The 27,628-nt window shown below is 42.3% G+C and overlaps 1 protein-coding gene across 1 annotated transcript in view; it reads left to right on the top strand.

The window, feature by feature from the left end:
- col4a1 (collagen, type IV, alpha 1) overlaps positions 1 to 24,378 on the top strand; it is a 40,786-nt gene extending 16,408 nt beyond the window's left edge. Inside the window, exons 2-52 of the mRNA XM_076747206.1 lie at positions 3,323 to 3,376; positions 5,070 to 5,159; positions 5,242 to 5,286; positions 5,432 to 5,476; positions 5,718 to 5,780; positions 5,905 to 5,958; positions 6,294 to 6,320; positions 6,451 to 6,525; positions 6,656 to 6,718; positions 6,945 to 6,980; positions 7,092 to 7,130; positions 7,426 to 7,518; positions 7,660 to 7,695; positions 7,811 to 7,870; positions 8,168 to 8,203; positions 8,310 to 8,354; positions 8,472 to 8,504; positions 9,221 to 9,281; positions 9,381 to 9,416; positions 9,519 to 9,665; positions 9,813 to 9,896; positions 10,092 to 10,175; positions 10,686 to 10,756; positions 10,891 to 11,082; positions 11,840 to 12,008; positions 12,174 to 12,266; positions 12,539 to 12,643; positions 12,771 to 12,868; positions 13,207 to 13,357; positions 13,477 to 13,590; positions 14,512 to 14,679; positions 15,077 to 15,166; positions 15,251 to 15,403; positions 15,543 to 15,641; positions 15,816 to 15,905; positions 16,153 to 16,292; positions 17,202 to 17,328; positions 17,442 to 17,522; positions 18,049 to 18,147; positions 18,500 to 18,550; positions 18,634 to 18,819; positions 18,972 to 19,105; positions 19,333 to 19,405; positions 19,603 to 19,674; positions 19,849 to 19,977; positions 20,067 to 20,165; positions 20,251 to 20,463; positions 20,578 to 20,755; positions 20,855 to 20,969; positions 21,371 to 21,543; positions 22,627 to 24,378. Of these exons, the coding sequence (XP_076603321.1) occupies positions 3,323 to 3,376; positions 5,070 to 5,159; positions 5,242 to 5,286; positions 5,432 to 5,476; positions 5,718 to 5,780; positions 5,905 to 5,958; positions 6,294 to 6,320; positions 6,451 to 6,525; positions 6,656 to 6,718; positions 6,945 to 6,980; positions 7,092 to 7,130; positions 7,426 to 7,518; positions 7,660 to 7,695; positions 7,811 to 7,870; positions 8,168 to 8,203; positions 8,310 to 8,354; positions 8,472 to 8,504; positions 9,221 to 9,281; positions 9,381 to 9,416; positions 9,519 to 9,665; positions 9,813 to 9,896; positions 10,092 to 10,175; positions 10,686 to 10,756; positions 10,891 to 11,082; positions 11,840 to 12,008; positions 12,174 to 12,266; positions 12,539 to 12,643; positions 12,771 to 12,868; positions 13,207 to 13,357; positions 13,477 to 13,590; positions 14,512 to 14,679; positions 15,077 to 15,166; positions 15,251 to 15,403; positions 15,543 to 15,641; positions 15,816 to 15,905; positions 16,153 to 16,292; positions 17,202 to 17,328; positions 17,442 to 17,522; positions 18,049 to 18,147; positions 18,500 to 18,550; positions 18,634 to 18,819; positions 18,972 to 19,105; positions 19,333 to 19,405; positions 19,603 to 19,674; positions 19,849 to 19,977; positions 20,067 to 20,165; positions 20,251 to 20,463; positions 20,578 to 20,755; positions 20,855 to 20,969; positions 21,371 to 21,543; positions 22,627 to 22,708 (4,851 nt within the window). The 3' untranslated portion in view covers positions 22,709 to 24,378. The remainder of the gene's footprint in view (positions 1 to 3,322; positions 3,377 to 5,069; positions 5,160 to 5,241; positions 5,287 to 5,431; positions 5,477 to 5,717; positions 5,781 to 5,904; positions 5,959 to 6,293; positions 6,321 to 6,450; positions 6,526 to 6,655; positions 6,719 to 6,944; positions 6,981 to 7,091; positions 7,131 to 7,425; positions 7,519 to 7,659; positions 7,696 to 7,810; positions 7,871 to 8,167; positions 8,204 to 8,309; positions 8,355 to 8,471; positions 8,505 to 9,220; positions 9,282 to 9,380; positions 9,417 to 9,518; positions 9,666 to 9,812; positions 9,897 to 10,091; positions 10,176 to 10,685; positions 10,757 to 10,890; positions 11,083 to 11,839; positions 12,009 to 12,173; positions 12,267 to 12,538; positions 12,644 to 12,770; positions 12,869 to 13,206; positions 13,358 to 13,476; positions 13,591 to 14,511; positions 14,680 to 15,076; positions 15,167 to 15,250; positions 15,404 to 15,542; positions 15,642 to 15,815; positions 15,906 to 16,152; positions 16,293 to 17,201; positions 17,329 to 17,441; positions 17,523 to 18,048; positions 18,148 to 18,499; positions 18,551 to 18,633; positions 18,820 to 18,971; positions 19,106 to 19,332; positions 19,406 to 19,602; positions 19,675 to 19,848; positions 19,978 to 20,066; positions 20,166 to 20,250; positions 20,464 to 20,577; positions 20,756 to 20,854; positions 20,970 to 21,370; positions 21,544 to 22,626) is intronic.
- Positions 24,379 to 27,628: the final 3,250 nt, after the last annotated feature.

Below are 27,628 nucleotides of genomic sequence, written 5' to 3'. Positions count from 1 at the left end.
ATATTACATTATTGGATTATTTTTACTGACTCACTCAAAGCAGCATTTTAATGTTGTAGTTAAGGAGAAGCTGATTTATAATAGTGCATCATGTTTTATTGTGTCAGTGTACATGTTGTCAGTAATATATTAATCAGTAAAGTAACTAGTTACCATAGCTATGTGTTAGGGATGCACCAACCCAGCCTTTTCTCTTCTGATACAGATTCTGACACTCAAATAACACCAAAGTTTTCTGTACTTTAGCTGATGGGCATCACTTAATATAAAGTAACATGAAGCTGTGACTAAAGAAACAAGTATACACCATCATTCTTTTCAAGCCCATTTATATTCAGATCAGAATATTGTGTTTTTATGCTTCATTAAAAACCATGAATAGCATTGTGCGCAGTTTCGCATGAATGCATTTACTGCAAAGGACATGCAGGAAGTGATGCGTGTCAATAGTGGCTTTACACCTACTGCAAAATTCTACATTGAAAAAGAACTGGAAGTAGGATAAAATAGAAGCACTAAAGTACTTATACCAAAGCACAAGTACCTCAAACTTTTATGGTACAAGGATAAATGTACTTTGTTATGTTCCACCACATTCCTTTCATCCTGGGCTTGTGTGTGAACTGAGGCTCTTGTCCACCTTTCGCCCTCATGACACAGGCATATAGAAATGGTATGTATGTTAGAAATGGTTCCCTGGCTTGTGGTATAGATAAATCAGAGCCCTCATCATCCGATACACCCGGGGATCTGAACGATAAGACCATCTTAAAATCCCTTTTTCCTGCAAAACTCAGATACCAAATCAGACAGTCCCACTCTTTGGCTGCGAGACTCATCAGCAAAATGCTCTTTTTGTGCAGATGTCAGTTGGGTCTTTGTGCCTTCTCTCCCATCTGGTGTTTGGGTTTGTGATGGTGCATAATGGACGTAGAAGGAAAACAAACAGGAGAAACCAAAGGAACGCTGCTTTGATCTACCTGCAGATTACTGTGCTGTGTTTTGGAGATCCAGCAGTAGACATCACAGGGTGGTGGTTTTACAGCACACACAGCGTCCTCAGCATCGTGCGTGTCGGTTTGAGGCTCGGGGTCCCTGGTCATGCCCTCCAACATGCAGGAATGTCTGCTCGGCTGAGCTGTGCCTTAAAGACGACGCAGAAAACTGCAAACCAGGAAAGAAACTCTGAGACAGAGGGCAACAGGTGAATGAGGGACGTAGCCACGCAGCTGTGATTCACTTGAGCGGTGCTGACAATATGCAAGTGTGTTCCCTCATTGCATTAGCGTGCCTTAACTCCCTTGGAGACTTGTCAAAAAAAAAAAAAAAATCATGTTAATCCAGCAGCAGGAGCTCTTATTGCTCCGAGCCTGCAGGTTTGCATTAATGAAACACACATGTGCTTCATTCTGAGACTCAGTATTCCTTTTCCTCTGTTTGTCTTATGGCACTAATCTGATGTGAAGCAGGTGTTCCCGAGGTTTTCATGTGGCGTAACAGAAATTCATGCTGTGGAAAAAACAATAAAACACTTAAGGAACCAGGAGTGGAGAGGTGAGATGGAGCAGGTTAGAGGTGTCGGTGAAGTGACACTGTAGCAGGCCACACATGTGTTATACACTGCAAACAGAGGAACAAGTGCATTTGGGGAGAGTGGGGGCCATCAGAGCTGAAGGTCCTGAGAGTGAAGTCTGTTTGCTGTGCTTTCCCATGATTTTAGAGCCACATATTGATTCAGTTCTCGGGTATGCTGGAGAGGATTACGTGTCAGAAGGAAGACATGGAATATGTTTCAGACTTGGACAGGATATTGAGTTATAGAAAATGTAGAATTAAGCAGGAGTTACGTGTGAGTTGCCAGGTTTAGATCGTTGGGAACAGATCAAGATGAAAGATGATGGAGTCATTTACTTGCTGCATGTGTGAGAATGAGAGACAGACAGAGAAAAATATTTGTGGGTTGTGTAGCTGTGCACCCTCTGCCCAGGCCGGTCGAGCCTGTCCAAAGCCTTGACAGGCTTTTGGCTGGATGCCTTTCACGTGAGTCTTGTAGCAGCTGGATGATAGAGGGAGAAGGAGGAGAGAAGTAATGGAAGAGAGAGCCAAGCCAGTGCAGGCCAGTTCCCAGGCTCCAGCCTCTAGAGACCCCAGAGAAGAGGAAGCAGGGTGGGGTTGGGGGGGAAAGGACTGAAAAGGCAGAGAACAGCTGCATTGATGATCTTCTCCCTGCAAGTAGTTCCATAAAGCCAATCAGTGACCCTTCATGTGGTTAAAAAGTAATCTGATTACAGGAATATAAAGCTTTAATCATTGTTAATACAATCAGAAATTAAATTAAAGCTGCTACAGTTGATTCTTTTTATTAACAATGAAACAAATGACTAAGTGTGTGTGAATCAGGTTGCTTGTAGTGACAAACTCACTGAGAATTATCTCCTCATGGCAATTTTCTTTAGCTTTACAGAACTTGCTAGCATCTTTCAGCTTCACCTCTGTTTTGGTCTTCAGGCCAATAACTCATCTGTTTTGGTTGGCTCTCATGTCTTAGCAGATGTTCTCAACAAGAAGTGGCAAAAACCGATTGTGTGCTACCTGCCCAACACCAAATGGTAAAAGTATCAGCTGGCGAGCAGTGAAGTGAAGCATTTAGCAGCTTAAGAGTGTATTTCCCTCTGGAGCGGATGGAGACCAAAACTGAGCTAAAAGGAGAGTGAATATTGGACTTGTCACCAGAAACAAAACTTCAATTGAACATTTAAGTTTCTCTGTGTCTGCTGAATGTGTAAATAAAGTCAGTTAAACGTTTCAATCTGAATGTTGTGTTTGCAGCTTGTTTCCACTGCCCGCGAGTCACCAAAAAAATCAGATGATGTATGTTTAAGATGCAACAGAGTGCAGAGAGGGGATGAATTGTTGATTCCTCCTTTGGCTCGCCTCTGTTTTAAATCAGAATTCACTGTTGTTGATTTATAAATGCTCATCTGTGGGATAGATCAGCAGGCCTGTGTGAAACACTGCAGACGTCTGTCCGGCGTTCACAGTGTGATGATTTACAGTATCAGTGGGATATCTATGAGCCATCTGGCAGAGGCAGGACACTAAAATGCAATATAAGAATGAAGAGTTTGCACCATGCGTTGTCCATCTGATGGAGGACATCAGGTGACCCCCAGCAGGTGTCTGTTATACTGTCCAGCTGGCATCTTTATTTTTTCCCCCATGTTTATTGTCTTTTTCTACCACACACAAACTTATGTGCGTTCTCACTGTTTTGTCTTCCAAGTGATGGATAATTTACCTCAATGTTTCTCTTCATCCTCAGGGTTGTGGGCCATCATGTGGAAAATGTGACTGCAGTGGTGTGAAAGGAGCAAAGGTGAGATTTTCATTTGCATTAATTTCATTTGTCACTGTCAGTCAATCCTTATGCATTTTTTCACTTATTTGATCTCACGTTAGTTGGAAAATCTTTTTAAGTTCATAGCAGGCTGAAGCAGCCTTGACAGTGTTTCCTATGTTCTGACGAATGGGTCAACTCAGTGGGACAGGCTGGAACTGGGCCTGGGTGGAAAAGAGGTGGATGGGGCTCAGTCACGGAGCAGAGACCAGGACGGGAACAGAGATCAGTTTGAATTAGAGCATGTCCGGACACACAGCTGTGCTGAAGGCCTTATTCCCATCAGACAGAGGGAAGCTCTCAGATACAGATGTACAATGGTGGGGACACCAGCCATGAACTGACTATGAGCTGTCAGCACTCTAGCATGAGTGCTGATCACTGACCTGAAACATGAAATGTTCGTGTCAACTGACTTTGGCAAAAGTAGCTTTGTTCTTACTAAATCTATTTCTTTTATGCAACAGTCTCCTGCCTGTTATGTATTGCCTTCATAGCCAAAGCCTGATTCATCTTATTCTGCCAGAAGAAATATGCAACTAGAAACGTGGGGTCACAAGAAGAAGTGGCTTTGTTTTATATTGTCACAAGCAAAAAAAAAAAAAAAAAGCTGGGAGCCATTACTTTGAAGTAGATTTATTTTTCACTGCAGCTCCTGCTGTTTGAGAGTACATGTGTGTTATTGCCTCAGCTATATCAGACGACTGCAGAGTGTTATCTGTCCTCTTAGTGCAACAGTCTGGCCTTTTATGGCTCATTCTTACAGCAACAGTAGCCAAACATTCAGCTCACCCGACAACAACAGATGTACTGACTGTGTTCAGTGGAGCCCGGCCAAACCACCGTGGATTCAAAGCACCTCTGTGTTTTGAAAGTTGCTGAAAGGCCCCAAACAGCCGTCCTAAAATCTCTTGTGAGCTATATTTCCAATGATATCACTTCCTGCTAACCCTGTAATGATACCCATGGCTCCAAATGCAATGCTTCTCCCAACTGATGGGAGCCAGGTGTGTTATGGTCAGGGAGTGGAAAACGATCCAAAAAGTTTCAATGTGGTTGCTTTTTTATTTACTGCTGAGTTTTGTGCTTGGCAGCTCAGAGAGGGTTGTGAAGATAATGGGAGCGTGACTCCCCTTTGAAAAACGCTGCTGCCATCTAGTGGCAGACAGTAGGAACAACATATATCATTCTGGGTCAGTTTAAGGTCACTGTGGGACACACGAGGATTTGTTGTAACTAATATTTGTTTTTATTGCTTTGAAGTCATTTAAACCTCATTATGAATTAAAATGTGATAAAGTCAGTTTTTCAAATAGAAATATGTGGCTTGACCCACATGTACTGAAGGTAAACTTGAAGAGCAGAAGAATGAAGGAATGAATCTGAAATTCATTTTGAAATTTGATGTAATAATATACAAACAAGAACATTGTGAAGAATTCTACTTACAAATCATTACTGTCATCATCCATCCATGAATACGAGGATCTGTGTTTCTTCCAGTCCTCCAGAAACATTTAAATTCATTAGAGATTTTTTCATTGTTAGAAATGTAATAATGTTATTACAACAGTGATACATATACACTATAACTTAGTGTTAGCAGTCAAATTTCCATTCAGTGCTTGTTCTGTGTCCCATTACATTTGCTTTGGGTGCCTGTGCTTCACAGGGTGAGCGAGGTTTCCCAGGTCTTCAGGGTAATATGGGATTCCCAGGGATGCAGGGACCTGAAGGGCCTCCAGGGTCAATGGGCCCCAAGGTCAGTAGGCACTCACACACACATCAGAATGAATAATAAAATAACTTTTGGTTCGCCTAATCATGTCATTAACTTCTCTTAGGGAGATCTGGGTGAACCGGGGGCTTCGGGAATGAAAGGAGTGCGAGTAAGTAACTGATCATCAAAGTTATGATACAGTGTGATATGAATGGTATGATATGAGACAGACTTCTCTGCCACAAAGTATTGTTCATGTTGTAGTTTGGGTATTATTATGAGACAGTAATGCTGATATGGTTGTGATCTTGCAGGGTCCTCCTGGTCTACCAGGTTTCCCAGGAAATCCAGGACTACCGGTAAGTTCATTAGATCTACTTTCATGTCTCACATCCTGCAACAATCCAGTAAATTTATCCCATAACCATACGGATGTTGCACAGTTTTAAATGATGTTCTTACTTTTTAGGCCACATTTTAATGTATTGGATGATGTCTGTGGGCAGTTCAGTGGTTATGACGGGGTAGGGTGGTCAGGAAGCTTTTGTAACTGCAAATGGTCTCAGATTTGTCTATTTGTGCACTCTCTCTCTCTCTCAGGGCATCAATGGAAACGACGGCCCACAAGGTCTGCCAGGTATCCCAGGATGCAACGGGACTAAAGTAAGGCTCCTCTAAACATTCTGCTGTGTTTCAAAGTTGATTCATATATAAATGTATATCTGATATTTCCTTTTGTCTTATAACCTTAACACTGTTTTTGCTGTGTTGTGTGTGTTTGTTTCAGGGAGACAGAGGAAGGGATGGCATTCCTGGTATTCCTGGTCTTCAAGGACCTCCTGTAAGCAACCCTGACTTGCATGACAATCAGCCACCTCCACACTGACCAGCACACATTTCAGTCATCGCCATGTTGTATAAAAACTCTAGAAAACCATCAAATTTTCAGTAAAAGCTGCTTTGTTTTTGTACTGAGTGGCATCCTTTGTGGGATTGGTCCAGCTGTTTTTGGGCAGGTCCCCTCAGCCCATATAGAACCATATTGCAATAAACAATTGAAATGTAATCATAATTACTGGAATGGAAACACGTCTACATGACATAGCATACATTAACGAAGCAACATCTCATATATGCTGCATGTATAACTATCTTACTACTGTGTTCTCTTCTCAGGGCATCCCAGGACTTCCTGGAATGAAGGTGAAAATTTCTGAAGCGTTAACATGTTATGAGTTCAAAAGTTTGTCAAGCAATACAAGCATGCCCAGTCCCCCAGTATGATGAGACACATGTTCTACCAAACCATTTATTTTTGATTTGTCTCCTGCAGGGCGACCCTGGTGGTGTGATCGGGATTGTTCCACTGAAAGGAGACAGAGGATACCCTGGCACACCTGGATTACCTGTACGTTGTGCGTGTGTGTGTGTGCATGTGTGCAAGAACATACATGCATTATTAGATGTCGAAAGAAAAAGAGACATGCTGTAACAGTGTAATCTGAATTTTCATGTAAATCCAAGTCTTTCTCTCTCAGGGACCAAGTGGACCTCCTGGACCTATTGGACCTCCTGGATCTCTTGGTTATCGAGGACCCCAAGTGAGTTCCTCCTACAGTGATGGACTATTTATCATCCTACAGAGTCATTGATAAACTTCATGAGCCAAGGAATATTGATTATACTGAGACACGTGATTATCATTCAATAAAACAGCTACTGGGGAAAGCACAAATTAGTAAGTGTGATCGCCCCGATGGATGTCATGTCAGTGTGCATCAGTTAGATACAGCACGGGTATTATCAGTTTGTTTCACTGTTTCACAGGGAGATCCTGGCCCCCCTGGCCCTCCTGGAGAGAAGGTAAGACTAATCATACATAAAGATTTTACATTTGTAAAACTAAGTCCACCATCCTCTGACTTGCTCACCCGGCTGAGATGTGATAAAAACTTCTTTTTAAACTCCCTGCAGGGCGACAGGCTGGCCTTTGTGAGTGAGAAAGGAGATAAGGTGAGAATTTTTGTTTTTTATGTTGTCTGTAATCAAAAAAAAAAAAGCTACATTTCTCATATGTGGCTTTCACTGTACAGGACGTGTTGTGTGTGTGTGTGTTTTCAGATGAGAAATAATTGCATTTCAAGTAAAGATTCGATCACATGTAGATGCAAAGCTTTATTGATCAAAAGAGCAACATTTATTTAAAAGGATAACATTTCAGTCCTGGTCGGATCGTTCTTCATCAATTTCTTGATTTTTTTTAGGTTTTATTTATGTTGTTTTTGCGATTGTTGCTGTCTCTGTGCAGGGTGAGCAGGGATTTCGTGGCCCACCCGGCCCACCTGGACCTCCATCACTGGGAGTGGAAGGACACACTACGCTGCACGTACCCGGACCACCGGTACCCACTCCGCTCTTTACAATCCGAGCAGAAATTGTGCTTTTTTTCATGATATGTTATTAATAAATCGCAATTGCTAAATGTCTTTTAATGTAAAAGATTATTTCCATATTTCCTGAATTGTGTTTTTTATTTCTAAAGGGTGACAGAGGACTTCCAGGAGACAAAGGAGAAAAAGTTAGTATTTTGCTTTCGGATGTTTAGTGTATGACTTACTTTACAGCGCACACAGTCTGTTTTCTGTCTTTCAGTCCAACACTGTACTTTTTGAGACAGTTGATTTCCTTTGCAGGGCTTTTGCATCCCATATCAGGCTGGTATTAAAGGTGATCCTGGCCCACCTGGACAAAGAGTAAGTGGAAACAATACGTCTCTTTGGGATGGTATAATGGTATGATAAACAAAGAAGTTCAGTATTAGTTGTGATTGGTAAGATTTTTATGCAGATTCTTCAAAAGCTTGAGTGTAACATGGAAAACAAGCTTTTTAAATAATGTGTCATTACAGAAAGCTACAAACTCATTTCCTAAGTTTCTTTGTGTATCCATTTCAGGATTATTTAGATTTAGTTCTATGTATCAATCTCTTTATTATCAATCCAAGAGACAGCAAAACTAATCAAAGTGAGTATCTCTTTCTGTAATTTTAGGGTAAATCTGGCAAGGATGGAGACGATGGGCCAAAGGTAACAATAACTCAATGTATTATCTGGCTGCTGTACTCTACTGTCCAGCTGCTGCTTTTATATTATGAAATATTTATCACTAAAGCACATACATACTTTGACACAGGGAGAGAAAGGCTTTCCTGGAGCTTCAGGGTACACAGGTTCCCAGGTAACTAATGCACCTTTTATTTACATACTGCACATACTCAAGGCTTTAATCTGAAACTTTTATTACAGTTTTGGAGGTTTTATGGTGAGACAGACTGAATTCTCTGTCCTGTTTCAGGGTGAAAAGGGAGAAAGAGGACCACCGGGTTATGTAAGTCTCCATTTATTCTATGACTCTCTTAGCTCACTCTCTTTCGCATCAGCTGTACGATCATGAGTTCAACATTGGTTCAGTTAAAAGGTGTGAGCATATTAAAGGGTCAATCCAGTGATTTTAGCACTGAAAATAACTGGTCTGGAGAAAGAAAAAAAAAACAACAACAACACATCAGATTACATCACTTGACTCAGGCCTGTAGCTTCCATTGAGGTCATGTTCTTGTCTCTGTCTAAATTTGGAGATTTAACAACCTGAGGAGGAGTTTAAATTAATAAATACATTTGGTGTAGCCTATGTTTTTGGTAGCTGCTGGGCTCTGAGTAAAACAGAAAGCAGTGAGCTTGTCTTTGGAACAGTGGCGGCAACAGTAATACCACTTGGAAATAACAGAAGAAGCTAGTTAGCTGCTGTATGGGAAATGTACGATCCAGAATTAAGAAAAAAATCTATTATAGTCATTGAGACACCAAGGGAAGCAGTCCTGTCAAAGTGTGATTGTTTTCTTCACAGTTATTCAAACAAATAATCTGCATCAGTACAGCAGTAATAGTCAACATTGGAAGGAGAGATGACAAGTGAGTTCAGCGGTGAACTGACCTGTGTTTACGTCCATCAGTGTTGTAAAACTCAACATACTAACATACAAACTAAACCTAATCATAAAAAATGAACACGCATCATTAATCTTTGTAATTGTATCTTTTTAGGGTACTGGAGCACCTGGACCTCCTGGTCCTCCTGGTTTCCCAGGTTTACAAGGAGAAAAAGGTAAAGTTAGACCATTGTATGACACCAGACACACACACCTACCGTGGATCAGTTCTGATTATAACCACTTTGTTTTCTGTCTGTTTTGGTTTCACACAGGTTTTCCTGGTCCTCAGGGACAACCAGGTCCACCAGGTACAATCACACAATATCTCAACACTGCCTTAAGGCTCATGTGTCAGGCAGACACACAAACTACAATTACGTACTAACTGGCTTTCTTGTCTTGTGCTTCAGGCCGGCACATGGAAGGGCCCCGTGGAGAGAGGGGTCCGAAGGGAGACCTGGGTGAGAAAGGAGACAAGGGTATGGAAGGAGAGTCTCTCGTTGGACCTCCAGGACAACCAGGGATCGCTGGACCTCCTGGACCACCTGGACAACCGAGTATGCCTTATCTTTGAATATTCCAATCATTTCAAAAGATGACAACAAGGGACACCTACATAAAGTGTCTATCCACACATTATAACAACCTTGTGTGTGTGTGTGTGTGCGTGTGTGTCTGATGCGTGCTGTGGCATGGCTGCACAGTTGACCCTAATGAATGTGACATTGAGAAAGGAGCTCCTGGCCCACCTGGACCTCCAGGGTTACAAGGGGAACTGGGACAGAAAGGTATGTCTACAATTAATGCTGATCAATACGAGACATCAATGAATGAATCTATTAAAATTGTATGTCTCTGTCTTTGACGTGTAGTACCTTTGCAAGCACATGCACCACATTCATCAACAGTGCTTCTGGACTACACACTAAGGACATTTATGTACATCATGTTTTTTTAACTGATGTTTCTGCATTGATTTTCAGGTGACAAGGGAGATACCTGTGTTCGATGCGATGGTTTCGGCCCACCTGGATTACCTGGCAACCCGGGTAATAAAGGAGAGCGAGGTGAGTGAACTCAAGTGTTGGGAGTAACCACACTACTTTTGGCAGTAGGGTAAGGGTTACACTAGAAGTGTAATTAAAAAACAGTATGAAACTGAAACTTAAAATGGACTCACTACTTGTTTTTATTTGTCTTACTTGAGGATAGTGGCCAACTGCAGAGGATAACAGGCAAACACATCTATTCCCCAGACAGTTCAGGCAGTGATTGATAAAGTAATTCAATTACTTGTGAGAGAAGTAACTAGTAACTGTAGCTAATTACAAATTTTCAGTAACTTACACAACACTGGTCTGCAGTGATTGCATTCAAATGAAATGGTGGTGTTTGGCCACCTGATGTCTGGTGTTGCTGGAGGCTCTTCTGCCATGTATGCTGTTCACAGGTGTCACCGTGCAAACACCACCAATTGGATATTATCTTGTTCTATAATTTCTTCAACTATCATAATGGGTGTATTGATGAGTAGTGAATGAACCAAGGATGTACAATTTTCAATTTTCTCCTGACAGGGCCTCCTGGGCCAGTAGGTGGCAAGGGAGAAAAGGGTCAGTCTGGCTCTCCTGGACAGCCTGGAAGGCCTGTGAGTAGAATAAAGTCTGAGACACTTAAACACTGAAACATTTGATCCCTTTTGTCATTGAGCCAAATGGATCAGGAAAAACATATCAAAATATGCCATCGATGCATATTTTTTTTTTTTTTACCTATGTGCAGGGTCTTCAGGGTACTCCTGGGCTGATAGGAGCCCCTGGTGCTGTTGGTGAGCCAGGGGACATTTTCATAGCTCCAGGTATGAAGGGGGACAAAGGTCTGCCAGGTCTTCCTGGATCACCGGGGCGGCCAGGGTTGGATGGACAGCCAGGGAGAGATGGCTCCCCTGGTCTACCTGGCATCAAAGGAGAACCAGTAAGTGTCTGTGGTTTGTTTGAAGAGGCAAACTATCAGGATATCAGGACTGCATGAGCTCCACTAGCCGTGCAAATAATTGAACTGCCTTTCATATGATAGTGGTTGGCCTTGAAAGGACTGCAAAGAAATAAAATAAACAGGTCACTTTTAAAAACCTTCACTGCAAGTGAAAATTAGATCACAGTCACCAGACTTCACAGGCCCTTTCAGCTCTACACATCTTTGCAGTGTCTTTCTGCTCATTGTTTTTGTTTTGAAGCCGAGAACAGTTTCAGTGGTTTGACTCACTTTCCCTGCTTTCATCAGCATTGCTTTCAAACACATGGTCAAAGTAAATAAGTGTCCAGTGAAGATTTTGAAGCATTTCGCAGCCAAAGAGCCAGACATTTCCTGAGGGATTTGGAGGAGACCAAATCAGAGCTAAAAGGAGAGTCTTAGACTGTATTATAGTGCAATATATTGTTGGATATAATATTGGACTAAAAGTCATCAGGTTGCTCAAAACATGGCTCCAAATGAATGCTAATACTGTTCTTTGTTGATGTGCAAAGAACCATTTGCTAACATGTTTGCCATATCAACTTTATAAGCCAAAAAAAATCAATAACTCTGGGGTTTAAGCAATTTTTTGGGGTTGTTTTGTAAATGTTCCCTCAATTATTCTTGCATTCACTCTTTGAGTTTTCAGTCTCTTTCATTTGTTGTGAACTTTTAAAACAAAGTAGACATCCCCTTTCTCTAATCTTGCTCTCAGGCCAAAGAGGGCATCAAGGGTGATCGTGGGCTAAATGGGGACCCTGGTCTTATTGGACCTCCGGGAGAGAGGGGTCCACCTGGCATACCAGGCTTTGGTCGTCCAGGAGACCTTGGAGAGAAGGGCAGTCAGGGAAGACCAGGCGTTCCTGGAACTCCTGGTCAACCTGGTAGGCATGAGCTCTACACATACCCACAGATACTGTAAAATGATGCACTCATGTAGTCAAACAAAGGTCAAATCAAACCTCTGAAACAGCAAATCTGAAAAATTACACACATATCTACTGTACATTAATTTATTGATAACATACAGTAAACCTTGCATCCAACAGGGCCAAAAGGTGAGCCAGGTCAAGGTGTGAGCTCTCCTGGACCTCCAGGAGTACCTGGGATACAAGGAGAAACTGGCAGACCTGGAATTCAAGGTGAGTGACGCCACAGTCAGCATCTTTTCATTTATACTCCACTGTAAAGATTTGAAATGTGTCTCTTGAAGATAATCTGTGAATTTAATCTTGTCCTTGCTGAATAAAATAATATTAAAACTGGGGTGGAGGAGTAGGATATCATCATTTTATCATTCATCATTTTATTACAAAAAAACAGGAATGTATTGTGTATGTATTGTGAAAACACATGCATGTGAAGATTGTTGTGGATTGATCCTGTTCACCATGCAACATGTTGTTGGCTGCAGGTGATAGAGGCCAGCCGGGAAACCCAGGGTTGCCAGGTTTCCCTGGACAGAAGGGTGAACACGGACCCGCTGGAATTGGACTTCCAGGCCCAACTGGGCCCAAAGGTAAAATACTCCATGTTGACCCCATTCCTTCCCTCTATGGATGCGTCAACATTGAATGGATACTAATGAATGCCTGGAAAAAATATAAGCAAACTAAACATAATACAATGTACGTACATGTTTCCAGGAATAAGTGGAATTCCAGGAGCTCCAGGATTCCCAGGAGAACCAGGAAGACCAGGAAAGGATGGCTCGACTGGACAACCTGGTCACCCTGGACAAAAAGTTGGTTATATTTCAACTAATAATGATAGATAGATATGGAGATATATGCTGCACCAGTTTTGATGATGGGATTTTAGTGTTCTGTGCAACCTCCTAAATTTCAATGTGGATTTTGCCTCTTTCTTTGGATGCTGCATTCAAATATATTATTAAGAGGACTTTGTTTAGTTACATTAGAGTGCATTAGTCCCACAGTGCTATTGTTATACAACATGATTCAAATCCAACACACAGGACATGAGATTTGAACGTCATGTAAAATCACCATTATTCTATGAGAGGAGAGGAAAAAATTCCAGAGAGGAATACAAATCGTTGCTCATTTCTGTATTTTGCAGGGTGAACCAGGACGGGGTCTTCCAGGCCCAAAAGGTTCACAGGGTCCCCCAGGAATTACTGGGTTCCCGGGAGAGAAAGGTAGCAGTGGACTACCTGGTGTTCCTGGACGTGAAGGCCTGACAGGACCACCCGGACCTCAGGGATTCAAAGGTACAACAAGACACTTAACATCACCTCTGTAGCGAAGCTTGGTTTGGTTTAGTCCATGCCACTCTGGCCCATCTTCTGTACTGAGTATAACATTGTTTTTCTTTGATCTTTAAAATTAGGTGACATAGGACCTCCAGGACCTCCTGGACTGGTTGGCTTACCAGGTGCCCCTGGAAAAGGCTCGCCCGGAGCTCCCGGACCACAAGGACCACCTGGAGAACCTGGGCCATTCGGTGAGCACAAACTTAGCATTCAAACTAAAGCCCCTTTCACAGTCTATTCATCTATTACAGTCATTTCCTGCATGGGTCATGTGTCAATGGGAGCAGGAATCCATATTCAGGGAAATCTGTACCGCCAATTTGTCACATCAAGACCAAGTAACATTTCAGAGCAAATGCCAGTCCAGCTGTTTTGTGAGTAACATTTCAGGGACAAGCCTGTAAAAGGTAACGTCCGTCTGACTAAAGACACTTTCATATGGAGCAAGTTACCTGATCACAAGACTCTGCTGATGGTGTATTTGAATCCATGATTTGTTTACTGTTAGTAGATCATGAAAAAACATTACTCATTTCGCAAACTTATTTAATATTAAACACATTAAGAGTAACAGAAAAAAATGGCCCTTCACCCTTCATGCTCTTGAAAATAACCAGAGACGTCTTCGCCGTATACATGTACATCCGGCTTTGCCCCAGCTCCTTCTTCTTCTTCTTTTGCGTGTTATTGTGGTTAACATCCATAAATCTTGCATTACCACCATCTGCTGGACTGTCCTTTGTCACATGGAGCATATTAGCATGTTTCAACATTGACATTGGCATGTTTGAAAAGGCTCAAGACAGGAATTTTCCTGATTGTAGCAGCATGTATGAATAGTCAATAATGGTGCCTGAAATGTTATTCTAGTAATTTACTGGGAAATATGTGTGAATGAGGCTATTTACACCTTTTTTGCTGAAGAAATTTTGACATGTCACAGAAAGAAAATGACAGATGTAAATAACAAGATTAATGAAGCTAGAATTCCATTTAGTTGCCTCAGTTTCTGGGTCCTGCTGTTGTGCATGCACAAACAGGTAAGTGGACACTTGAACTCAAAATTTTTGTTGTGTGTTACAAATATATTTGTATGTGTGCATGTTGAACAGGAAGAGAAGGTATAAAAGGAGAAAAGGGCTACCCAGGTCCTCCTGGTCTGGACATGCCGGGGCCTCAGGGAGACAAGGGAACCCCCGGGCTCCCAGGAGACCCAGGTTCCAAAGGACTGCCAGGGCCACCGGGCTTACCAGGCAGGGACGGACAGATTGGAAACCAAGGTGAGAATGACAAACAGAAAATACCTGGAAATAAGAAAAAAGCTAAAACTGAAAACCTTTTCAGTGTTGTGGGGCTCTTCACTGTCTTTGGGTCTGTGGGTGTTTTTTGTATGTTTTCTTGTTTTGTGTCTTGTTTCTTGTTGCATGTGCATAAATATATAAAGGACTGTCCCTTATGTGATTTATATAATATACATAATCATTTTTGCAGTTGTCTGTATTTCTTTCTTTCAGTACATATTACTCTTATCACTAAGTGGAAGCAATGTATCCCATTCAATTCAAAATAAGGAAGGAGCAGGGTTGACTTTTGAGGAAAATAATTGTGAATACCTCTGGGTTTTCAATCTGTTCTGTAATTCACAGTAATCTCACTGTGTGTGCTTTTGTTTGACAGGTCCTAAAGGTGAAATGGGTGTTATGGGGACGCCAGGATCACCTGGCCTTCCTGGACCACCTGGTGCATCTGGGTCTCCTGGTCTGAGAGGTGAGGAGCTCTTCAGCCTGTCTTCACTTATCTACACTGTCATTCACAGCAATAATAACTTATCTTTCCCACCATCTCACTCAGGTGATCCTGGTATTACTGGACCAAGAGGTAATTCTGGAGACCGTGGACTTAAAGGAGAAAGGGGAGATACAGGTCTTCAGGGACCTCCTGGGAACATGACTGAAGTTGAAATGGAGCATATGAAGGGGGAGAAGGGAGACATCGGAGACACAGGTATAAAACAGCATACTGGCTTTTGGATCACTGAGAGTATTTGCATCACATAGAGGTTTGCTAGAAACAGGTCCATTGTTGATTCTCTATATTGGCCCATCATTTAAGAAGTATCTCAATGTATTTTTTAATTCTTCAGGTAAACCTGGCTTCACTGGACAGAAGGGCGTCCGTGGACTTCCTGGAGACCCTGGAATGCCAGGCAAAGATGGAGAGCCCGGATTACGTGGACAACCAGGTGACCACCTGACATATTTAAATACAATAGATTTCATCTGGCTATCATCTGTGTTTGTCCTATTAATTTAATTTAACTCTTATTTAAGTAAATTCTCTCTTGTTTTGTCACCGGATGAAGGTGGAGGGTAAACAAAGCAGATATTAATGTTTCGATGTCACTGATGTGTCTCAGGTGAGAAAGGAGACACTGGTCTTCCTGGAGAGCCCGGCAGTATGGGACCACCTGGACAGAAAGGCAGTGTCGGAGAGATGGGAATACCAGGTAAGAACACACAAATAAAACATACACAGTGTGTCATTAAAATGCCAACCACTGGATGTGAGTGTGTGTGTGTGTGTGTGTGTGTAAACATGTATTATCTGTATAACAAACATGAAATTTTGTCCTGCAATGGGAAACAGCTGTGTTGCAAAAATTTCAAGCAAGGGAAAATCTAAATTTTACATTACACTCTCAGAAATACTCTTCTAAATGTCTGAATCTTGTCTGCTTGTGCGTGTTTGTGCAGGTCCAGGTGGTCCAAAGGGTACTAAAGGAGATATTGGTACACCAGGGCATCCTGGATTCAGAGGCACAGATGGGCAGAAAGGAGAAAAAGGAGATGCTGGTGAGCCAGGTATTGGAATTCCAGGACTTCCAGGAGAAAAGGTAATCCTCTAGCTATAACCATGGTCATGTTTTATAACCCTAGTTCTATGAACATAGGCAGAGACTTCTTGTGGCTCTGCAAGCTTGACTGCTTCCCCTTGTCAACTGAAAATTGGCTGTTGAAGCATTTGCAAGACTTTAATGGCCATGAAGCTCCCACTTTAGGTATTATTTAATTATAAACGCAAAGAATCAAACATTATCCTGGACAAAGCTGGTTCATTCATTAAGAGTCAAAGTGTTTTAACATTAGGAGAGAAGTCAGCTCTGATTTCAGTGGAGCTTTTAATGAGAAAGAACTTCTGTTCTGGGACTATATATTAAGCAATATTCATTATTATGGTTTGTTTGACAGCAGGATTACAGAAAATCTACTGACTCAATTTTCACAGGCGGAAGGGTGTGACACGTACACATGTGGCTGTTCAAACAAGAACAAGCAATAATATTGATGTGAAGATTGTGCTCGCAGATTTGCATATCGTAGAAGAGTAGACTGTTGGCTTTGGCGGAGGTCCACGCTCTCCAACTGCTCCTCTACTTAATGTCAATGATTTTGATATAGGGTTTTGTATTTCTGCACCAGAAAGTTCCCCATTTATTTTGGCTCACCATTAGTTAGAAGTTTAAATGTGATGTGATCCACAGAGTCTCTCTCTGTCTGTCTGTCCATCTATTCTGGTTGACTTTTTATCCAAACATAACTCCACTGCAACCATAAGGGGATAAATAAATCCATGGCTTAAAATGTTGAGATTAAAGAATGTCAACTGGTGCCCAACAGAGATGGAAATGGAAACATTTTTTGTTAGTTTTACTGCCATATATATTAGTTTTGCACTTTCATCATCCTCTTGTTCCTTTCAATAATCCTACCTGTCATTCCTCTTCACGTCTCTACTCTCATAGGGTGAGAAAGGCCAGCCAGGATTCCCAGGATTACAAGGAGAGAAGGGTCTGAGGGGTCAGGAGGGTATGCCTGGCAAGCCAGGGCTGCAGGGAGTCAAGGGAGGAAAAGGAAGTGTCGGATATACAGGTCAGATTTCTGTCTGTGTTGTCCTATTTATCCTTGTAGTCTACAATACCAGGTTTAGTAGTCGTACATGTTGGTATGTCATGTGAGCTCTTGTTGTGATGTGCGTTGTACAGGTCAGCCAGGTAGACCAGGTGAGAAGGGTACCCTTGGACTTCCAGGGCCTGCAGGAGAACCTGGTCGCGACGGTCGACCTGGTAAGTAACAGGATTTTTTATCAGCTACGCCGAAGAATAATCACATATTAATCACAGTGATAATTTCATGCATTCGTTTAAAATTTGATAATCTGAGGTTTTATCTTGAGACATCAGTTTTTGTTTAGAGAGTTGTAAAAAAAAATCCACGAGGAATTGAATGAGCCAGGCAGCTGGAAACAAAACTAATCAGAGAGCTACAAGGGTGGTCGAGACAATTATGCAACTTGCCACTTCTCAAAGCTCCTGAGCTGTGGTAACTTTTTATTTTACATAAATAAAATATCGTTCTGCAGGTGCTTGGCCTTCTTCTCACATCAAATTTAATTAGAAACCCAATTCTGTGGATAAATTAGGAAAAGCCACCTCCAAATGTTGTCTGAGCGATCAGACCTCAGGGTGTCCTCAAAGCATCTTGGGTGGATTCACACCCAAACTTAGAACTGCCCATGTGTGATCAGATCGTCCAGGACACATAAGGCCAGGCGTAAACAGGCTCATAGTTTGTCAACGTGTTCTCTTCCAGGTGAAGGCGGCTTGCAGGGACCTCCTGGTGTTCCTGGAGAGAAGGGAGAGCCTGGAGTGGATGGCATCCCTGGATCCTCAGGGGAGAGAGGAGACCCAGGTTAGCATCAGAGGAGTTAGGAGGAGACTGCACCAGAAGAATTCACTTGTTTGTCGATAAGCTGTTAGTGTGTAGTACGAGCCTGAAATATATCCTGCAAGGTCACTCTGGCATTGGACCATTAGATTAACCTTCATCTCCCTTCAAACCCTCTCGTGCACAACCACCACACACATTTTGATACTTGTATTTATGTTTTTGGAACATAGATACTGGAAGCCACAAATTCTTGTAGCAGCATCTACTCTAGGTTTTTATGTTTATTTTTTTTTCTTCAGGCCCCCCCCCCATTAACAATCCAAACATTACAGAAGCCGCCTGTGACATACTTTTTATCTGTTCTTCTCTGCAGGTATACCCGGTCGTGGCTTCTCTGGGCCATCCGGAGAGACTGGCAGTAAAGGTTAGAGTCCTTTCCTTGTTGATTTATATTATCCCTCCTTCCAATCAGAGATTCATCATGGGGACTACTCTTTCCCTCTCCAGGTGACAAAGGTAGTCCTGGCTTCCCTGGCACTCCAGGTCATCCAGGTGTCCCTGGTATCAAAGGTGACAAGGGACTTCCAGGCGTTCAGGGAATCCAGGGTGAGCCAGGAGAGAGGGGTTTCCCAGGTATCTCTCTTGAGGGCCCTAAAGGAGACAGGGGAGAAACAGGACCATCCGGAGAAACAGGTATGCCAAATATGTGACATGGCAACATTATGTGTATGAGGACCTGTTGCCAAAATGTGGTACAGTATAGAGCCACAGTTTCAAGTGAACAGTGTTTTGAATAGAAATACATTATGTGTGTATTATGTGTTCTTCTTGTCTTTATAAAACAGGATCCATAGGACCACCAGGAGCCACTGGTGTGCCAGGCAGACATGGCCAAAAGGGAGAGAAAGGAGACCAGGGTAACCCTGGTTTCCAGGGAGAGGCGGGACATAAGGGTGACCCCGGAGTTCCTGGACTTCCTGTACGTCATGAGGCTGTTTTCCATGACTTAAGCCGTACACTACTTAATATGCATTCTGATGAGAGACAGCTAATGCATATCAGTGCTGTTTCAATGCTGCAGAAAATACCATCTGAGTATGAACTCAGCATGAGCAAGTTCTTAAAGAAACACTTATTAATATGCGTCTAGTTCAGTCTTCTCTCCAGCCCTTTGTATAACTGTGTGTATTTGTGTGTATATTACAGGGACAATCTGGCCTTCCAGGTATCGATGGACAGAAGGGAGAGAGGGGATTGCAAGGTGTCCCTGGGTTCCCAGGTGAGGACATACAGTGTGACAGTCTATGACAGTGTGTGTGTGTGTGTGTGTGTGTGTGTGTGTGTGGGTGTATGTGCATGTGTGTGTGCATTCAGGTGTGAAAGACAGCCTGTGTTTTTATGCAAATATGAGAGGAAAGATGTGTTTTTTCATGTAATTGACAATTAAAATACCGTACCTTTGAATACAAACTCTAGGTGTAAAGGGTAACATCGGGGACATTGGATCAAAAGGAGAATATGGAGACAGAGGATTCCCAGGAGAAAAGGGTAAAAAAGGAGGGGAAACCCTTCAAAGTGTTGTTATATACAGCAATCTTTCTATCTCATTGATTAGAATGGGTCAGTGCTTACTGTCTCTGGTAATCTGATAACTTGACCTTCATAGGCTGCTAAAAATTGAAGCAACTGGAAAATGTCTTCTAAAGATGCTGTGTATTTTAGGCAATGATGGTCCCCCTGGTCCCCCCGGCCCCCACACCTTCATCAAAGGAGACATCGGGTTCCCAGGGGCTTCAGGCTTACCGGGACCCCAGGGGCCACCTGGGCTCCCCGGACAGAAAGGACAGCAAGGTGACGCTTTGCTTAAAAATGTGTGTGTAAACCCCTATATTGCAACAACTATCTTTCTAATTACTTTCATTTTCGTCATTTTCTCTCAGGTGTGACAGGTATTGCAGGGCCAAAAGGTGAAAATGGCTTTCCTGGATATGACGGTCAGCCTGGAGGCAAAGGAGAGCCAGGCCTCCCAGGGCCACAGGGTGAGAGGCTCACAGTGATGAAAAGTGTGGGTAAAAGCTGTTGTGCTGTCACGGTCGTAACTTTTACATTGTTCCATGTCTTTAGGACCCAGAGGACACCCCGGTCCCCCGGGACCTGATGGCATTCCAGGTCAGGTGGGTCAACCTGGCCCCTCCTCCATGGATCACGGGTTCCTGGTAACCCGTCACAGCCAAACAGTGGATGTTCCACATTGTCCTGAGGGAACCTCACCCATATATGATGGCTACTCCTTGCTCTACGTACAGGGCAATGAACGCTCTCATGGACAGGACTTAGGTGAGGAGCACAATATGAGAAAGGAGGAAAGAAACAGAAAGAAGTGAGATGGAGGAATCCACAGAGAGAAAGACCTGTGGGGTGAAGTATACATCTCTTGAATCTGTGTTTTAGGTACGGCAGGCAGCTGTCTAAAGAAGTTCAGCCCCATGCCTTTCCTGTTCTGTAACATCAACAACGTGTGCAACTTTGCCTCCCGTAATGACTACTCCTACTGGCTCACCTCCCCTGAGCCCATGCCCATGAGCATGGCACCTATCACTGGTGAAAGCATCAAACCCTTCATCAGCAGGTGTGTCAGCATTTCTATGCATACTGGTCAGTTTTAACTATATATGTTGCTCATTTGACCCTCACATACTGTGCTCCTCTCATATGTGTATATGTGCAGGTGTGCTGTGTGTGAGGCCCCAGCCATGGTGATAGCGGTTCACAGTCAGACCATCATGATCCCACCGTGCCCTAACGGATGGGATTCTCTGTGGATTGGCTACTCCTTTGTCATGGTAAGACAGAACAGGATCAGTTTTCAGTGCAAATACACAGTCTGCCCTCTCAAGACTGCATTCAGTTCCTCCTTTCACCACAGGTCAACCATGAGTCAGTAAAATCTATGAACTATGCTTCAGTATTGTGCTGACTCAACGTCCAAAGCTCCATCCTCTGGACCAATGGGCAACAAATAATATATCTGCACATTTATCCACATACAAACTTATGTGTCAGTACATGTGTAGTAAACATATTTTTATAGATTTAGAGTATTTGTTGAAGAAAACCTCCACAAGTAACCTTTTTTTTGCATGTGCACATGCACAACTTTTCATTTCATAAATCAACCAATAACTCCCTTCAAAATGGGCTTCATCTGGTGTTTGAACTGCTTTCATCGTGTGTGTTTGTGTAGCACACCAGTGCTGGAGCTGAGGGTTCAGGACAGGCTCTGGCCTCTCCTGGTTCCTGCCTGGAGGAATTCCGCAGTGCTCCATTCATCGAGTGTCACGGCCGTGGAACCTGCAACTACTACGCCAACTCCTACAGCTTTTGGCTTGCCACCATTGAAGACACTGAGATGTTTACGTAAGAAACGCTTACACTCAGACACTGAATTTCTAGATTCCTCCTGTTTAGCACTAAAGAGTAACTCAACGACCCTAGAAAATGTTGTTTTTGCTGACCACCGGTTGTTTAACTTCACCTTGTTGGACTGATGCACAGGACACCAAGTATGACTGTGGTTAAAGATGCATACTTTGACTACACCCAACCACATCCCTCAGAGATGGGGGGTGTGGTCAGAGTTGTAAAAGGCTTGAAACCTCTCACCAGAGAGGAAAGAGCCTGGTGTTATGTTAACCTGGAGTTTTAAAATCCTAATTGATTTTAAAATGGGGTTTCATCACACACAAGGAGAAACTTCACACATGTTCTTCTCTCCAATCTCAAACATGCACAGTCTGCAAAATTTGAAAATAGTGGTACATCACAGACTAGACCGCTGATCATCAACTGCTGGCCCGCGGTGCACATGCAGTTTGGCAAAGCTTCCCATCCGGCCAGCACAATATTAATGAATTCAGAAAATATGCACATCAATGTTACTCACCAGTGGAAGAGGCCTAGTCTGTCCTGAGAGTGATTGTTAATTAGCTTGCCAACCCCTGGCAATGAGCCAAAAAGCCAATCATTCATAGTTCACCTGTTCTAAAGAAACAGAATATTTTCCAGCTCCATCCTCTCTACTCATGGACCCACCATCAAATCACAGAGAGAACATTTCCTAGTATGGATTTTCCATTTTTTAGGAGTTGTTTACACTGATATAGGCTAATAAAAACAACATTAACTTGTTGGAAAGTAGTGACATAATCATCCAGGTTTCAAACTCCTGAATATCAAGCATATCTGAAGTTACTGGTGCGGCCCTGATGAGTCTGCGAACAGTTCTGAAGGTTAAAGACTGGATCTGTAAACCCCACGCATTACAAGATAATCTGGGCTGAACATCCCAGGCCTGATTTCTCCTGTGATTGTTGGGGATGAAATGATCCAAATCTCCCGTAGTCTGAGCCTGGCTTTACTCCTTTTACCACAGTCACCCACATTATGTGTTTGGTAATGTACCTGGGTGTCTCATATTTTTCTCTCTATCTTCTTTTCCAGGAAACCTGTCCCGACAACACTAAAAGCCGGCAACCTCCGAACACACATAAGCCGTTGTCAGGTGTGCATGAAGAGGACATAAACTCCAACACCAGAGTCCTCCCTCCTAACCTGCGAGCAATGCCACGTGCGCTGACATCCTCTACTTGCCTTTACTTCCTGTTTTCAAAGGATGGTGCTATTTCCCTGCATGTGTGAGAGGAGAGGGACAGAGATGTGGTTTGCAGAACAACCAGAGATCGAACATTACAAACCAGAACACCAAGACCAAGCGGCCTTTTGCTCCATGCAGAACACTTAACCAACATGATCACAACGTGTCTCTAAAGAATTGCACCCAGTTTACCACTGCACTGAGTACACGCCCCCGAAACTGGTAAACTGGGGTTCATTTTGAAAGGGTTGTTTGTGTAAGTCAGGTGCTATTCCTATTTATCTGCCTTATTCCATTTTGTTTTCTTTATATTTCCCCCAGCGCCACAGCATTCAAAGATATAGCCACATATTATTATAGATTTTCACACCTTTTAGCTTGTTTAAATGTACTAATGTATAGGATGGGACTTACCACTGGTTACAGACGCTTGTCAGTTGCTAAATCACCATAATGTTGCAGACGCAGATATATAACGATCACTCTGTTGTAAATATAATGCATTCCTCTCTAACACAGTTCAACATACTCTCCTCAGGTTATTATTGAATTACTTTGTGTGTCATTAAGTCCATTTTTATTTATAAGATTTATGAGAATATGTTGGACTTGAGTGTGTCTGCGATTCCATTGATCCAAAAACAGTGTTTCAACGTCTGATGCCTTAGTAACACACAAAACAGCACTGAAATAGCATTGGCCGGTGTGGGTGTGTGCGTGTGTGTGTGTGTGTGTGTGTGTGTGTGTGTGTGTGTGTGTGTGTGAGTGTGTGTGTGTGTGAATGTATGTGTGTGAGTGTACATATTCGAATGGATTTTAGCTGTATGGAAGTGGTGTGTGTTTTGTGAAGTCTGCATATATGTTGTTACACAACCACAAAAAATAGACAAAAACATCACCTTCCCTTTGCCTTTACAACATTGTGTCTAACAGCTGTGTGTTAAAGAATTTACTTGTCTCACACTACATGAACCAGATGTTTCTGATCTTCTGATCCCAAAGAAATGCACATGTATATATACTTAGACATAACATGTACTTGCTTTTGTGCTCATGTACTTGACTGTTCCCATTGTGAAATACTGTTATCATCCCTGTCAATTTAACGCAAAACTGAATTTTCATTAAGAGTGAAGGGTCGTCGCATCATTGTTGTACATCTGAGTCAAGCACGGACAGATAAGGAGGACTGCATTTACAAGTATCTATGCAAGCTGAGATACTTTCAAAGGTCTTAACATAGGTTTGTGTTTTGTTTATCCTTTAATATACAGTATTTGGACATGACTTCAGTCTTGGTCAGTAGGAAGAAGGCCTCTTGGACCACAAACGTGTCCCTTTCAGATCTATTGAAAGATTCAACGTTTTCTACTGTTAAAGTTATAGCAGTTACTCTTCACTGACTGTTACCTGTTTTTCTTTGTGTGTTGTGATAAACTCCTCCATGAAATATATAGAGAATTAGCAGTGTTTGCCATTATAAAACAAACTTGATTACAGTGGGAATAATCATAACTAATTAACAAACAGAAAGATTTCAGTATTTTATATTTTCAAGATCCCAAACTGTGTAATTCCTGCAATAAAGTGATTTGTAGAATATTCTTAGTCATTTATGATAGATGATACTCTTCCTTTTGCTTTGTATGGTTCAAATGTGGAGATTTCTGGTGCAGTACTTTAAAAGGACCACAAGAGGGAGGCACCAGCACACTTTGTAGGTAAGTTGCTGACGATTGACTGTCTCAAAGCTCTCCATTCCAGTGATTCACAACCACTCAGTGTTTTCAGTTTTTACTGCCACTGGCTATGACTCCAGCAAGAGGCAGAAAAAGCTGACCTCAAATCCATCTTGAACCCTGGCTTGAGTGCAGCTTCTGCGCCAACACTTCCACGGTGTGATGCAGCCAGCACCTCAGCACTTCTGCTGGGACTATGGCCAACAAACCCGTTCACCCCATGAAAACACAAACAGATCGATACGCTCCGCAGAGAACCAGATAACCCCTCCTTTCATCTCCACTCTCGTCTTTCATCTATTACCGGAATCCTATCCCTTGTTTCCTCTCTTGTCGCCAGACAGACAAACAGAGGCCTTGACCCCCGGCTATCTTCATAAACATGTCTAACAAAGCCTTGACCTCTGACTAGTGAGTGCAAGGTCACTCAGGTGGGAGTCACACTGAATGGCCATACAATACCAAAGGCCAAATGGTCAAATGAGGTACAACTGAGAGCAATGGCCTAATGGCCACTGTCAACATCACTCGCTACGAGGCTGAGATATCTGCAGTTATGGTGAAGGCTGCATTCACAGACAAGTGGCTGGAATCAGTTCCTCTGCTTACGTAAAGCTTAACCTGTGACACAACAGGCAGTTGGCACATCTGCTTAAAGAGCCCAATCAGTATTTGCTTTGTACCACATTTTAGTTTTCCTCAAGCAGCCATTGAAAATGTAAACCTATTTTAAAGCTGCATTTCTCCAAATTAATGATACAAAACTTGGATTCAGTTGTGGTCTGTTACTGCTGTCTAACACATGTGCCAGTCAATTTTATAGAAGGTTATGTCTCAAATTATTTTGAAGACTTGAGTTTTGAATGTATTGAGATCTAATACTGAAATGAAATTCTTCGATTAAACACAACGCATAGGGCAGTAAGTTAACGGAACAGTTTCTTGGCTGTAAGGATGAAAGAGCATGACAAAACCCCCAAAAAATCAATTTAACAGCTATTAAAAAATTATGAATCTTTGACTGGGACAAGTACTGTATTCAGCTGGATGTACAAATTCCAGTAGGGAAAAAGCAACTCACAGCTGGTTCATAGCAGCATTCCAACAAAGAGAGGTCTCATTCATCGACAACTTTTCCTCAGTGAACATTAATATCATGCTGATTATTGCTGTGGACACTAAAGCATCTGCAGAAAACAGTGTTAAGAAAGCACTCGATCATTGCTGAAAAGTAGGTCCAATATATACAACATCATACAGAAAGTGATCGAACTCGACAGATAGAGCACATAAATCACTGTATTTCAAAAAAACCCACACAACATCAGTGCCATGTGGTTGGGGTCAATGCTCAGCCTTGCTCAGGGGCTTTGGAATTCAAAACTTTAACCACTTTAAGGGTTTAATCCTATTGGTTGTTTGCTAACACTGCTAAGTTGACAGCCGACTTATGATGAGAGTTACAATCACCTTCAGAGGGCTGGGGATTATCCTGTTAAAACTTCAGTGCAATAATATGTCCATAATGTTGCCAAGAGAAGCTGACTGCCTGTGAATTGATTATATAATGATATATATAGTGACAATTTGTGAGTTTTTATGCATATGAGGTTGGTTGCGATGAACAAATTGCATTTTAATTAGTAACTGGCCTTGATCCTTGCTGAAATTGGCTGATGGGGTTCATTAACGTATGTCAAAGTGATAACGAGGACTTGTCTAAGTTCCTGTAACTTAATATGCTATGTTTTCCAGAATGTGTTTACAATACAGTGCGGGAATGTGTCAGGAGGTTAGCCTGACCCTGACCTTTCTCCTGAGTGGATCAAGCTCAGAGGCCACAACCTCTGCAACACCCCCTTGACCTCAGCCGGGCCAAACACAGATTATCTTGCAACATAGCACGCAACACAAAACATAACAGAGGCCATGCAGGGCAAACACCCAACATACGCACACGCAATTGTAAGAGAGGGACTTTGTATACCAGTGCTTTTTTGCATCGGTCTGGGGAGTAAATACAGTGAGTGCGTTAGTGGAAAAGATTTACTTTCCTATACACAAGATGAGAAGTACTCAGTTTGTACCCCTTGCTTCATTCTCCTCCTTAATGAAACTCACACAGTGGTGAAAGGACGTTGACATAGTGAGCAGATTTCTGATCATGTAAATCCACATCTCAGCCAATCACATTAGTCACTTTTCTTTTTCTTGCTACAGGTGCTATCATAGATTGACTGGATGTCACCTTTTCAAAAACTTGATTTTATCTGCTCTTTATTAACAACCCTGCACATCCACACAGGTGTCTTAAACCTGCATTCTTTCTGATGGCCAGCAGGGACCGACTCCACTGGTTGCAAAAAGAAGTCAGAGTGTATAGAAGCTTATGAGAAAATAACCCTACTTCCCATTTAATTTATTACCTCAGTAAACAGTTTCCTAATGAGTTCATGGTCTTGATCGCTAGTTTCAAGTCATCTTCAATACAGCATGATGATCATGTAGTAAATTTGATCCCATTTAGAGTAAAACAGACAGTAAAGATGATTGAATTTAGTGCAAAGCAAACAAATTGGGTTCAGTTTATAATTGAAAGTGAAAATGACGAATGCAGAGTGAAATCCGATGTGACTGTACCTTCAGACCGTTCAGATCAGGCAACTCCTGTGAAAACAACAATGTGAGTGGACAGGCAACTTTTTTAGTAAGTGCTCAGACAGTTAACAATATGCATATAGTTAAAAAGGTTTCCATGAGTCAGGCAGAATGCCCATATTATTAACAGCTATTGATCAGGCCTGGTGCCCGACTTAAGTACAGTAGAGGGGAGCATTTCAACCCTCAGTCTGTCCTGCAAGGTTTTTGTGACTTCAGCAACCACGATTCTGTTAGACTGAAGAGATGAAGAAGAGATTGACCTGGTATTTAATGATTATACACCCATGTAAAGTGGTGTTTGCAATGTTTGACTTCTTTGCTGATCTTGAAAATGTATATTGTCAGCAGTCTGGAAAAGTTAAATGAATAAGTTAGAAAAAAGCAAGAGTGCAGGTGTTAGACATCTACATTGTTGTATAGATATAAGATAACCTTGTACTGTTGACCT

This window comes from Chaetodon auriga, chromosome 13 (assembly GCF_051107435.1).
Source record: "Chaetodon auriga isolate fChaAug3 chromosome 13, fChaAug3.hap1, whole genome shotgun sequence".
Classification (NCBI taxonomy): Eukaryota; Metazoa; Chordata; class Actinopteri; order Chaetodontiformes; family Chaetodontidae; genus Chaetodon; species Chaetodon auriga.
The sequence above is the reverse complement of the archived record's forward strand: the minus strand, read 5'-3'. Positions and strand labels throughout refer to the sequence as shown.